At 36.5% G+C, this 14557-nt stretch overlaps 1 protein-coding gene across 2 annotated transcripts; it reads left to right on the top strand.

The window, feature by feature from the left end:
- Nucleotides 1-6150: 6150 nt before the first annotated feature.
- LOC114454212 (phospholipid scramblase 2) lies at nt 6151-13025 on the top strand. 2 transcript variants are annotated; one of them, XM_028434505.1, is made up of 7 exons: nt 6151-6230; nt 6809-6898; nt 8215-8257; nt 8339-8559; nt 8775-8936; nt 11889-12050; nt 12166-13024. In XM_028434505.1, exons 2-7 carry the CDS (start codon nt 6830-6832, stop codon nt 12193-12195), a joined length of 687 nt encoding a protein of 228 aa, XP_028290306.1. In that variant the 5' UTR covers nt 6151-6230; nt 6809-6829; the 3' UTR covers nt 12196-13024. The 2 variants fall into 2 exon arrangements, with proteins under 2 accessions (XP_028290306.1, XP_028290307.1); XM_028434506.1 differs by lacking the exon at nt 6151-6230 and adding an exon at nt 6240-6540 and having other exon boundaries at nt 12166-13025.
- Nucleotides 13026-14557: the final 1532 nt, after the last annotated feature.

Below are 14557 nucleotides of genomic sequence, written 5' to 3'. Positions count from 1 at the left end.
ACTTTTGTAACTACCGTGCTATTAAGTATTTAAATTTTCAGAGAAAAGTAAGGCCCCATGATGGACATTTAAGGTCCGCGTATTCAACTCAACGGCACATACTGTGACGATGACTTAATGACATGAATAGGGAAAATATTGCACAGTTCAGTGGCTTGCATTGCATGCCATTATCCCTTTGTGTTTGAGAAAAATCAAAATTATGAAATATCATGCATCACATGAGGGATCTATTCAGCGGCATCACAAAACTCCCATTGAAAAACGGTTAAATGGCGTCGCATGTGGCTGCGTACGGAACCATATGGACCCCTCCGCATCTCCTCATTTCATACATGTTTCTTTTGACATCAATAATGCCTCGGCATCCAGTGGCGTTTGGAACACATCCAAAACAATTATAAAGTTGCCGTGGAAACTGAAATCCCGTGCCAGGGCGAGGCAGATAACCACATGGAAAGTCACAGCAAACAAAGCACTTGACAGGGGTGCAGAAATGGGAGGAATAAAGGGAGGAGGTGAGGGATGGGCAGAGGTGAAGAAACGGAGAGAGTAACAAAAGCAGTTTTTTATATAGACGTGAACATATGCACAGGATACGTGCACTTTTGTCTGTGTGATGTTGTAAACAACTGCTACGTACCAGTGTTAACTCTGACAGGAACATTTGATTTATTTTGGGTATAGTGGCATAGTCTTGACTAAAATACAACTTATTTAGTCATCAAGACTATTCAGCTGGTCTCGTTTTAGTCAACTAAATGACATTGAGATTTTAGGCGAGAGAGTTCATGCATCTTTAAAGATCAATTATCATTGATTAACCTGATATTGGATGGTATTAATGTTTTTAAATACAAAGACAGATTTTATGTGATTAATGCAAATGACTTTTTGAATAATATGTTAAGATTTCATTTAAGGAAATTTACTTTGATCTCCTGTCATGTTTCGACGGTCAACTGCCTATGTCTTCTTCAGAGGTGGAAGTCAAGGAAACATCAAAGCGATCAGCAGATTTCACACACAGAGCCAGACAACATGAGTAACTCCACATGAGTAATTCCAGCAAGTTCTTTTTGAATATGTTAAGATTTCATTTATTCAGACAACTGTTTTTCCAGAAATTTACTTTGATCTCCTTTCGAGAGACGGAGGAAGTCAAGGAAACATCAAAGCGATCAGCATACACCTCTGAAGAAGACTGGCAGTTGACAGTCGAAATATGTCACTACATTTTCTGAAAAACAGTGGTCTGAATACATGAAACCTTAACATATGATCACGAGTTCTGATTGGATTTTGTCCCTTGTGATTAAACGCTAGTTTGGTTTTTATTAGTTGACGAAAATATCTTTATAAAGTTTTCACTCGCTTTTTTTTGGAGAAATTAGTCGTTTCATCTAAAGAAACGTAGTCGACGAAAACTATGACATACATTTTTAGTCAAATAAATGACATTGAAATTTTAGTCGACTAAATCTGTTACAGATACAGCCGACTAAAATATAAAGCATAAGAGTTAATGCATTTTTAAAGATTTCCATTTATCAATGTATAATGTAGACGGTATTAATGTTTATAAATACACACAGACAGATTTGATATGATCAATGCAAAAGACCACATGATCACATGAGTAATTCCAGCAACTTCTTTTTGAATAATATGTTAAGATTTCATTTATTAACTGTTTTTCAGGAAATTTACTTTGATCTGAATAAACGCTAACATTTATAATACACACAAAAAGTGGTGTTTAGAAACTGAATATCAGCGTAAAGCACAGAACTCAGTTACGTTCACTTAAAGCTTTTGGTTTTCTCAGCTGATGAAGGGTCTGTGTGTGTCTGAGTGAACATTATCACTGCAAACTGAAACCGTGACACACACACACACAACAACCCTGGGACAGGAGTAATGTATTGTAACCTTATGCGAACCTAATGAACAAGAGGGTGAAAGCGGGTGTAATGGAGGCATTTTTCCATTTATCTTTGGTCTCCTCATTATGCGCTGGATCTGACAACCTCGTTAGGAGTGCACGAAAGATTACCTGTGCGGGTAAAGAGCACCACCTTCACATGGAAAAAAAACACCATCACAGAAAAGCACTGAAACTCAGGAATGACACACACACACACACACACACACACACACACACACACACACACACACACACACACACACACACACACACACACACACACACACACACACACACACACACACACACACACACACACACACACACACACACACACACACACACACACACACACACACACACACACACACACACTTGCCGAAGATCATCCCTCCTGGTGGGAGTAACTGGGCTTTGGAAGTCAGAAGGACAGTCTGACGGGCTTTCAAAGACCCCCTGACTGCCCAGTCTGTTTATTCAGATGAGAATGGAGGACGCCACCATTTCAAAGACCCCACTTTGTACACCCCCCCCTTCTGATGAAGAACATGTTTTTGGATCAAACAATTTCTTGATGGCCCCAATATTTCTGCTTAATTTCAGAAATAATGCTCATGGTTTTGCTTTCTTTAAAAAGCCCCCCAAAAAAGACCCCACTCACTCTACATCCACTGATTTCCAGCAGGTCACTATGCACAATTGCTCTATAACACGATTCAATTAAAACGTGTTTTTAGGTGTTTGTGCCTGAGGTGTCAGCAGATCTGTGTGGGAGTCATCATTTGTTCTCATTAGCGTTTCTTTTGCGGAAATCAGTAGCGCTTGAGGAAAATCTGGTTATTTGTATTCCGGAAATAAGGATACGCAGCCCGGCGACGTCACGTCATTTGTAACAGAGGTGTGTTATCACAGTGTGTGTGTGTGTGTGTTTCTGTATTTTATTCTAAAATGAAAAGCCCAATTCTGCATTAGTCATAATAATGGCAACTAGGCCGAGATTCATAAGCTCAACACTGCTCTCCAGTGGATACAAACTATATTAATAGACGTATAAAATTCCAAGCACACATTAAGGCATTTTCTATTATAGCTGTGGTCATGTAGCTGTCGGTGGATTTTAACTGATACCGTCCACTGATGTTCAAAGCAAGCAGTGCTGCCTTGTTTGCTCATCGTGGCCTCACTTCGGCCTCAGTGTGCTGCATGCAATGTAAACTCTGAGGGGCAGTTGTTATGGAGTGGGAGGTGTCAGCATGCAAACAGGATCCTTGACATCGCAATTAGCGTGAAAGCCATCCCTTGTCAGGCAAGTAAAAAATAAATAAATAAATTTAAAAAAAACGCTCCTATGCAAAGAAGGATTTACTGCACTAAATAAGCCGACAAGCAAATAAATCAAGATCTTAGACACACACATTCACTCCTGCTGTCAAATTATGCATGCGTATTTTTTTGAAACACGGAAAAAAATCAGAATACATGCACCAACCTCCTACGTGCTTAGATATAAAAAATAAAGCTGACATTGGCTATACACTGGGGCACAAACCATGACCTTGACATTTTTTTTTGTCTGTAATTTTTATTTTTTATCACCTTTTTCAAAACTAAGTTACTGTTTTTTTCTTACCTAGACTTTAAAGAAAACCTAATAAGCTGGTCATATCAAACTCAAGTGAACATGTAACATGCAGAAGTGATGAATGTAACAGATTACAAGTACTCATGTTACTGTAATCGAGTCGCTTTTACAGGCACTTGTACTTTTTTGAGTACGTTTTCAACAACGTGAAGTAATTCGTTACATTTTTTAACCCAATCGACATTGTGAAACTACAAACAATGAAATGACCAGACGACTGTCAAATGCATCACATCATAGCCGACCAATCAGATTAGATGTAATGCACAGTGCCCAAACAGCATCGAATGAAGGATATTTTCTCAGTTTTAGAGTTCATAAATCTAGCTATACTAAAACCCTGATATTTTTTTAATTATTATTTTGAATTGAATTCATTGGTGTTATTTTATTTAAAAAAGTTCCAAACTGCACAAGGGTTTGTCTCTTCTTTTCAAGTTTATACATAAGATATTTACTGTATGCAAGGGAACCGTAGCAATATTTATTACCACAACCATAAATGTGGGGGGTTAAAGTAACTAGTCTTTTTTACTTTGAGTACTATTTAATTGAGCTACTGTTTACTTGTACTGCAGTATTTTCTGTATAATTTACTTGTACTTGAGTACAATTTCAATACTGTTTACACCTCTGGATGGAAATGCAAAAGCTGCCCATTCAGAGGCCTCTGATGTTTAAAGAGCAACGCTACTGTCTTTTGTAACAATGCTGACACCTAGAGGACATGAGCACACAGCTTCTTAAAATCTTATTACAGTTTTAATCTGGCATGGACTGTAAACTAACTCACCAACAAACAATTGACACTAACAAGTAATTTATGTTTTCAGGGGCTTAAATTTTCCGTGATTGTGGAAAATTAACTTCCTAAAACAGAATTAGGCTATTAGACGTTATTTATTTGTTTATTTATTTTTTTATGAGAATCAAATGGACATTGCGATATATTATATTGATTATATGCTCACATTAATGTTTCGGGGGAATATTATGCATTTACATGCAATTTTCACCGTAAAAAGGGTGGTCTAATCTGTAGCAACTTTAGCAAATGAACAAACATTGAGGGCCTAGGCTACGAATCTAGATATTTATATCCTGAATTAGCGGGCTTCAACTAACCAAACCAAACCAAGTGTTTTCAGCCTCTGTACGTGCGCGTTCGCATAAAAAGGGTGGAGATTGCAGCTTCTGACCAATGGAGAAAACTGGCAGCCCAAGCGTCTCTACAATTAAGGAACATCATCTTAAACAAATATCATGAATTTAAATCCATGATGACGGCGAAGAGCAACAGTGTTAGTGCAGCGCACCAGGAGGCGGAGCTTTTATACTCGCTCAGATCTGATCCACTTCATAACTTGGTCCCGACCAGGTTAGGTGTTGCTTAAGTTTAACCACGCAGTGACGTGGTTCATACATCTCCTTTTATTGGACAGCTCGCTTTTCAAGAGAACTGATTGGTCAGGAGGCGGGACTTTAGCCCTCGCTAAGATCCTAGCCAGAGCAAAACCTGCTCCCTACCAGGCTAGTCGGTCAGCGTAAGCTACCACGGTGATTTAGCCAAGTAAGACGTAAGCGAGCTTTGTAGTCCAGCACACACTGACTAAATCCTGGAAGTTAGCGCGATAAAAGATAATCTCGCTTTATAACTTAGGCCCTAAATCTTGCATAAAATCTCATATGGTTTCAATGCATGCATTCAATGCAGATACAGCTAAGAAATATTAAATCAATAGCGATAGTAAACTAAATCCTATCTGAATTCAGTTTGGCTCAATTTTGGGAAGTTTAAAAGTCAATATTGACATCTGAATCAGAAAAGCTGATGCAATGGAAACAAAATGAAAAACTAAACTGACGCATATGCATTAACTCTGAAACAAAATTTAATCAAACCCTGCCTTTAATGCTTATCTTCAGTGAAAGTGTTAAAGATAGGCTAATGCTATTGCTAACGCCAGTCCAATGCCAGGTCTAGGTTAATGCTAAGCTAATGCAGTGTCACGCAGGCCAGCACCTGCATCCTCACACATCCTATCTTCATTTATTTTACCATGTCTGCACACGCTGTTGAAGGTCAACCCTATATGTAGTTTAATCAGCTATGCATGTTTTATAATTAATTTTGTGACTCTATAAAAATAAACAAAAAATATAGAAAAATACATTAAATCACACACACATACACACAATCACAAATTCCAAAAACACACAAGATGACTAAAAAAAAAACCAGAAAAACATATTTAAAAAATGAAAAAATACACAAAATTAGAAATAATATACTACAGAACAGAAATGCAAACAATGACTTCAAAAATCTACACACACACACACACACACACACACACACACACACACACACACACACACACACACACACACACACACACACACACACACACACACACACTTTGTCCTTACCTGCATTAAGTCTCAGAATGGTCATAACTCTTAATGCTGACATAATTTCAGAAAATGTGGCCCTCTCTCCATCTGTGCTCTACTATTCTGTTCTGCCTACTCCCAATGCAATGTTGTGCTCTGTGATTGGTTCGCGTAGAGGGGAAGTACCAGTACGTCAGCCAATGAGATGAAAGCTTTATACTCAGCTTTACGGGTGGCCTGTTATTATTTTTAAGAGCTTGAATTCAGGTGAGTATTTTTGCCTCTGATACACCATTTGTACGTCTCTGGATTCTAAATATTTAATATTCATTATTCGGAAATATTTCCCGGAGATAGTGGCTGGCGTGCTTTTATTCTGAATGAAGACGTGGGCAGTTTAAACCTCGATGGGCGCTCTTCGTGTTACAGCTGAAGAAATGTTCACAGTCTCAGAGGCTGTTTACGAGTGACCTACACTACAGAGACCTATTGTAGTCATATACACTGAGAAGTAGACATTTTGTGTATGTGTAAGAGGAGTAGTCACAGCTCCTCACAGCCATATGTGACCGTGTCGGTAGGTGTGCTGCTGCTGCTGCTTTCTTTAAAACAGGCGCTATGCTACATTGGCTAGCTTACTACTTCTTCTTCTACTGTAAATAACGTTTTATAAGCTTTAGTTTCCTTGTTTAATTGCCTCATATCATAATGAAGGTACCCTCGCTTTGCTACCCTACAGCCCGGACTGTTGTAACCGATTGTATTTTTTTGTTTACGGCTGTGTCCTACAAAGCCAGCAGGTGGCGCCATTTCTCTAATTACACACTGCTATATTTAATCAACAGGTTTCTCCATAGTTGGGCAAAATGAACATGTATGCAGTGCCTATCCCGGGAATACCAGGCTGTCCACCCGGGTTAGAGTACCTGACTCAGGTAAAAATAATCTAACACTGGTGGCCTTAACAAATAATTCTATTGAAAATTAAAACAATACATTAGCTTGCTTCAGACTTAAAAACAGGGTTCTTCAATCGGCAAATGAAATGGCTTCCCCTAAATAATACAATTAAGAATTACTGGTTAAAATTATATTTTAAATAATGATAAAAAAAAATAAAAAGTTTGATCTATTTTTTTTTTTTTTAAAAACAAATACATTTATCTATTTTTGCCCAATTTAAAAATAAAAAATAAAAAGACATTGTATTCTTTTTCAAAATAAAACACCACACAGTCTCATACAGATGTATTCTATACTTTCATTCCTCAAATATAAATGTAATTCAAATAAAATGCAGCATATAAATATTTTAGCTGATGTATATTGTCAGTCACTTTGTGCACTAATCCTGGCTACTATACAGACCCTTTCAAAAAAAAAATAGAATATCGTGGAAAAGTTGTTTGATTTCCACAATTTTAGTCAAAAAGTAAAACTTTCGTAGATTATAGATTCAGGGCCCACAATTTAAACGATTTCAAGTATTTATTTGTTTATTTTTACATAATTTGGGTTTCATGGTCCAAGGGTTTGGAGGTGAGGAACAGAACCCAAGCTGCTTGAGGTCCAGTTTAAAATATCCACAGTCAGTCATGATTTGGGGTTCAATGTTCTGTTCTGTTCCTCACCTGTCTTCCTCCAAACTCTTAGATCTTGAATGAAAGGCACACTTTACTTTCATGGGAAAAGAGGACCTCGGGGCCAACAGTTCAGTCCTTCTCTTCTTTTTTCTGCAAAAACTGAGAAATGGTGATTTCTTCACAATATTCAAATTTTTTGAAATCCTGTTTTTGTGGGTTTCATGAGCTGGAAGCCCAAATTATGTAAAAATAAACAAATAAATACTTGAAATTGTTTAAACTGTGGGCCCTGAATCTGTAATCTATGAAAGCTTAGCTTTATGAATGGAATTATGGAAATGAAACACATTTTTCATGTTATTCTAATTTTTTGGAAAGGGTCTGTTTGATATATAAAATCTTTATTTAACCAGGAAAGTCTCATTGAGATTAAAAATCTTTTTTTTAGAAAAATATAGAAAAATGGGGTCATGACAAGAAAAAGATTGGGAACCACTGCTTTAAATTAAAACCAACACTTACATTTTCCCTAGTGGCCAAAAACAGAAAAGTGCTGTCAAAATCTGCTGTGCTCCTGAACTAAACTTAGTTTTACACCCCTGGTTTAGTTAAAAAAAAAATTTGGGACAATAAAGATTTGTAATTTCATATTTCCTGTCTTTTTGTAGGTAGATCAGCTGCTCATCAAACAGAAGGTAGAACTGATCGAAGGTACAGAAAAAACCACAAGCATCTTTGTTTTTCCTACTTAAACACAGACACGGTAAAGCTTTGTGTGTTTAACCCTCGCAGCCCTCGTTGGTTTCGAAAGCAACAACAAGTATGAAGTGCGTAACAGCTTGGGTCAGAACGTGTTCTACGCCGTGGAGGAGAACGACTGTCTAAGTCGACAGTGTTGTGGTCCCATGCGACCTTTCACCATCCACGTCCTGGACAACTGTGGACAGGAAATCATCACCATCACCAGACCACTGAAATGCATGTCGTGCTTCTTCCCCTGTTGTTTACAAGAAGTGAGTGGGAAGACGTTTTGTGTCGTAAACCCACAAGCTCAGAACCTCTGAGCTGTGTGTGTGTGTGTGTGTGTGTGTGTGTGTGTGTGTGTGTGTGTGTGTGTGTGTGTGTGTGTGTGTGTGTGTGTGTGTGTGTGTGTGTGTGTGTGTGTGTGTGTGTGTGTGTGTGTGTGTGTGTGTGTACAAATCTCAATGTGTTGTAACTCATCCTTCAGCTGGAGGTCCAGGCTCCACCGGGGAACACCGTTGGCTACTTGACACAACAGTGGCACCCGTTATCCCCCAAGTTCATCGTTTCCAATGAAAACAAGGAACAAGTTCTGAAGATCAACGGACCTTTCTGTGGATGGAGCTGCCTACCAGATGTTGACTTTGAGGTATGTTTTTCGAAACAGAAATCATTAGAGGTGTCCCGATTTGATATTGATATTGGATATCGGTCCGATATCAGCCAGAAAACGAATATCGTTTTTCACCGATATAAGCTCTCCGATAAAATGTTCCGCTCCAACACACTTCTATCCATAGGTGACTGTGGTTCACAGTCCAACAAAGTAACCTACTGTTGCTGACTATTGTTCTCTGAGTCACATCACTTGATCAAGCCTTTTCTAAAATTCCACTCTACAAAAAAAGTAATAAATGTATGTCTGATTTGTGCTGATATCATATCGGATCGGTATCAGCCGATATGCAAGGCTGCAATATCGGTATCATATCGGATGTGGGAAAAGTTGTATCGGGACATCCCTAGAAATCATTCAAATATGTCTAAACACCACAGGGGTATTCCAGAAAGTGGGTTATGTTCAAACTCTGAGTATTTTTGGGCTCAAATGTGGGAAACTCTGAGTATCCCATTGAGTATAGCTATGTCCTTCCCTAAACAGCTCCACTTCCTCCCCCTCCCCCTGCCAATCTACCAGAAGCCACGCCTCTACTTTTGTGCATGCATATCACGGAGCATAACAACAATGTTTAACACACACAAAACACTTATGGAAGTTTGATTAAAACATTTTTATTACCTGTCCATGAGAAATGTCGCTAAATCAGGGTCCATTCTGAATCTTTTTAAAATCTGAAAGTCCCTCCACATTTGAAAAGCAGCTCCGAGATAAATTCTGTTGTGGTCACAAAGATGTTTATCCACAAGCTTTGTACCAGGACTTTTCTTTAGTTTTTTAGTAGAAGCTTTGGAGTTTCGGAGCGCTCCTCCATGATGCTATGCTGCTCATGCCTGTTTGTTGTTGTGACGCATAGTCTTGTTTTCGTGCAGTTTACGCAGCACGCCCATTCACTTTCATCGCTACAGGAAGTCGAAACCTATTGGCTGAGCGATCGCAGCGCAATTTTCAATTTGCTTAGGAGTCTATAGGACGAATGACCACCGGTAGTAGACCATAGTAAAAGACTAGTTAGGTTTTTTTTTTGCATTTCAAAAGTATGATACATAAACATAGATTTCTCAGAATCTCCTGATATCAGCTTTATTGCACTTTGACACTTTTCTCTGACACACATTAGTAACATCACACACCACAGATCACATCATGCTTTACGTTTTTTTTTTTCAAACAGTAGTTTTCTTTATAACATTGGGGATGCAGATCAGAAAAGGTTGATCTGCATTAAAACGCCTACTAACGTCTTTTGTAAAGTTCCTTGGATACAAACCTGTGACAAATGTAAAGGAGGATACAGTATGTCAATTTAAATGAATACACATGAAATTTGATGGTGAAGTGGCAGAAATGGGAGTAATGTAGCAAAAATATGGCAAGAACAAGTGATGAAAGTACGTTGAAATATGGTAAGTTTGGTGTATAGTTACAGAAAAAAGGTAAAAATTAAGCAAAAATTGGCTCAAATTGGGGTCCTGACCCCAAGGTTGAGAACCCTCACACTTTGGCATTGTTTCTTTGGTGGAAAAAAGATGTACTTATGACCATAATTAAATGTGGGATAAAATTTAAGTCTGAATCTAAAACCACTCCAAAGTCTGTGTTGCTTGTTCCAGTGTAACTTTCCTTTTTTTCTTTCTTTCTTCTTGGCGTTCTGAGCTAGATATATTATATTTATACATGTACAGTATGTTCCTGATGAGCTGCAGCCCCTGCACAGGTCCTGCTGTGTTACACAGTGTGCCATTTGTTCATGGTACAGATGGTTTTAGTAGATGCACTGGGAGGAGGATTGGGGTCAGTGATCTGAACCTTTAAGATGACACATAGGAAGAGTAGCTGAGGCGTGATATTACAACTCTGGTGTCTTTCATTTGTGTCTTTGGGGCTGAAACTAAAAGTTGCTCCATAAACTTGAACTAATAAAACCAAACAATGCGAGAACTTACAGTATCCTGAACCTAATGCTGTGTTTTTCAACCTTGGGCTTGTCTGAAATGTCTAGGAATTGATTAAAAATTACTGATTAAAATTATGCTTTTGTAATTTTTTAAGATGATTATTCACACAATCTCAAACAAACGTATTCTATACTTTCACTTCCTCCAATATAAATCCAGTTTGAAAAAACACAGCAGAAAATTTAAATAGTTAATGAAATAATAGTGAAAAATGTAATTATAATTTTGTATTTTTAAAACACCTTCAAACCATCTTTAACAACTGTATTCTGTACTTTAATTTCATCAAATATAAATCCAGTTTGAAAAATCCAGTAGAAAAAAATAATAATTAAATAGTTAATTAAATAATAATTCATTTAAAAATAATTGTATTTTATTATTACTCTTTTTCAAATTAAAACACTGTCGCACAATCTCAAACAACTGTGATATACATTTACTTCCTCAAATATAAATCTAGTTTAAAAAAATACAATAGAAAAATTAAATAACTAAATAGATTATTAAATAATTAAAGAATTCTATATTTAAAAAAGATTATTTTGTGATTATTTTGTAATTATTATTTGTCAAATTAAAACACCATCACTCTATACATTTACTTCCTCAAATATAAATCCAGTTTGACAAAATACAGTATAAAAAATTAAATAGTGAATTAAATAATTAATAGTATTTTTGTAATTTTTTTAAATTATTATTTTTCAAATTAAAACACCATCACACAATCTCAGACAACTGTATTCCATACATTTACGTAGTATCTGAGCTGACGCATATCATCACTGTAGTGCAATGCTACTCATAATGCTAAATCACGAACATGATCAAAAAAGAAATGAAACAAAAAATTTAAAAATAATCTCTGGGGTCACCAGATATTTGTGATCTCAGAATGGGATCATGACCCAAAATAGGGTTGGGAACCACAATGTGTCCTCTAATGTAATTCCCTGTACAGATTCTGACCATGGATGAAGTCAACAAGATCGGGAAAATCAGCAAGCAGTGGTCGGGACTTCTACGGGAAGTTTTCACAGACACAGACAACTTTGGGATCCAGTTCCCCATGGATCTGGATGTGAGGATGAAGGCTGTGATGATCGGGGCATGCTTTCTCATTGTAAGTAACTTCAGTAATAAAGTTATACATATACAAAAAAATAAAACATCAAAAAGTACATTTTTATCCTTTTTTTCTTTCTATTTACACTTTTTTCTTCTTGTTATTCTTACAGGATTTCATGTTCTTCGAGGCCACTAACTAACTAGCAGCAAAGACAGAGAAGTCATGTGTAACATTGAAATACTATCAGCTAACACATGGAATAACACATTTTCATATTTGCATGAGCATTACATGTGACAGTGGAAATGAAAGGTTTACTTATTTATTTTGTTATGTTTTGAAGCGTTTAAATTCCTCAGATCGGACACGATTGTAAGGGATTGATTTCTGTTTGTCTTTATTTATTTATTTATTTATTTATTTATTCGCGCCGTGTGTGTGTGTGTGCACGTGTGCGTGTCTTCTAAATTTTGTTTTATTTAACTGTACAGTGAAAGAAATGTTCTATTTTTAGATGCTCCAAGATAAATTGTAGAGTTGTTATATGTAGATTGGTGTATTTTTACAGTGTTACCACAAGAGGGCGACACATACCTGTCTTAAGGTTAAACCAGCACGTTGTTTGGAACCAAGCCTCACTACGTTGTTAATGTTCATTTGGATAAACTCAGGTTTTTTTTTTAATGCATGCCACAGTATTTTTGTGACGATATTAATTTATTCATTTTACCACGAATCCTAGTTATGTACGCATTTGTTTCATCTGCTTTGATGAATATGATGTTTTTTCTCATCTATTACTACATTCATTTATTCCCAAGCCAGAGAACTAAATTTGAAGTATATTGTGAACAGCAATAAGTTGAAAAGTTTGATCCTAGAGTTGAATGTATGAATGTACACCTTTGATAGTGTGCTTGTTTGTTTTTTGGTTTTGTTTTATTAATAATAATTTGAATGTTCTTCTCTCCACAAATGTGAAATCTAAACATCTCAAACTGCTTGTTTTTTTACATGAAGTTTATTGATGACACTAAACGTTAATAAAGGATTTGTTCCTGCGAGTCCAAACCACCTGATTTGTTTTAGGCTCAGCATCTTGTTACATTTTGGTGTCAGCACGTTTGTTACATTATTGACCAGTTATTACATTTCAGATTTTATTACATTTTTATTATTATTATAATTCGAGTCATTGTGACATTTCAGGCTCTAAAACGCCATATTGCTTAGGTTCCGTCACTGCCTGAAGGGAACAGCTGGGAACAGATGTTGATGTTGGTTTGACACTGAAGTATAAAGAGCGTAAAATGGTTTCCATACGTCATCTTTTTTATATAAACAAATGCAGTGATGATGAACTACTGCCAGGTTCAAGAAAACTAAGCTGATCTTTGGTCACACACACACACACACAGAGTTGACATATTTGTGAGACTGTCTTTTGTTATTCATAAATCTTGTCCTAAATACGCATACATACGTACATACATACATACATACACACATATATACATACATACGTCAGAGCATTTCATGTTTCCCTGTAACTTAAAGAGTGATAATGCTCATGCTCAGTGAATGGTTATTCTGAGCCAACAGTTATTTTCTCTTTACAATCCACTCTCCATTAAGTCTTTGCATCATTTGTTTGGCTTGCAGGAAAATCACCACATTTACAGCGTGAGACAGGAATTAAAAGCATTTAAAATACACAATTAGCCTGAAGCTATCGCTGTTAATCCTCGGCGTGGAGCTAAAAACATCCCTTTTTCTAAATAACTGCTTTTTGTGTATCATAATATGAAGTTTTACTGCAAAACAATCCCATATTGGACATATTTAAGATAAATGCATCTCTTTCAAAATGGAGTTGAATTGGCCTGAAGTAATGGGATCTGAAAGTTATACGTCTTTCTGCAAATGATTGTAAATCCTTTTTGTTTACCTCATTCAGTCCTGACTCTGGATACCAACATCTGTATAATGTCCTGACAGGGCGGGTTTAGAATACACATAAGAAAAAAATAAGAACAATGATTTAGAAATCTTTATTTTGGAGGTTTCTATACATTATTGTTGTATTGGTTTAAGATCTTGAGGTATTTCAATTCCTGTAATAAAGTGGTTCCCAAACAGGGGTACGGGAGCACATTGCAGGGAGTACTTTGGAAATATTTAACAATTAATGTTAAATCCTAATCCTTTTTAGGCTATTTTTTAGACAAATTCACCACAAACTAACAGTACTATTGCTTAATAAAATATTACATGTTCTTGTAATTTGTTGAAACTGGGGTTTAAGGAGCGCCCACTGTTCCGCAAATGAAAAAGCATGTGAAATTATGGAGAGGGGTTACACATGATTTGAAATGATAGAAACCATAGAACTATATAAATAAATCTATTCAGAAGCCACTAAATCAGTGTTTTTTAACATTGGGGTTGTGGGGTCGCCTGGAGTTTTAACAGGGTCGCCTGAAATTTTGGAAAAATGAATATAGATTTTAGATTTTTTTTTTAAATGATTCATTTATTTATTAAAACAACACACAATCCTA

Source organism: Gouania willdenowi, chromosome 20 (genome assembly GCF_900634775.1).
Source record: "Gouania willdenowi chromosome 20, fGouWil2.1, whole genome shotgun sequence".
NCBI lineage: Eukaryota > Metazoa > Chordata > Actinopteri > Blenniiformes > Gobiesocidae > Gouania > Gouania willdenowi.
The sequence above is the reverse complement of the archived record's forward strand: the minus strand, read 5'-3'. Positions and strand labels throughout refer to the sequence as shown.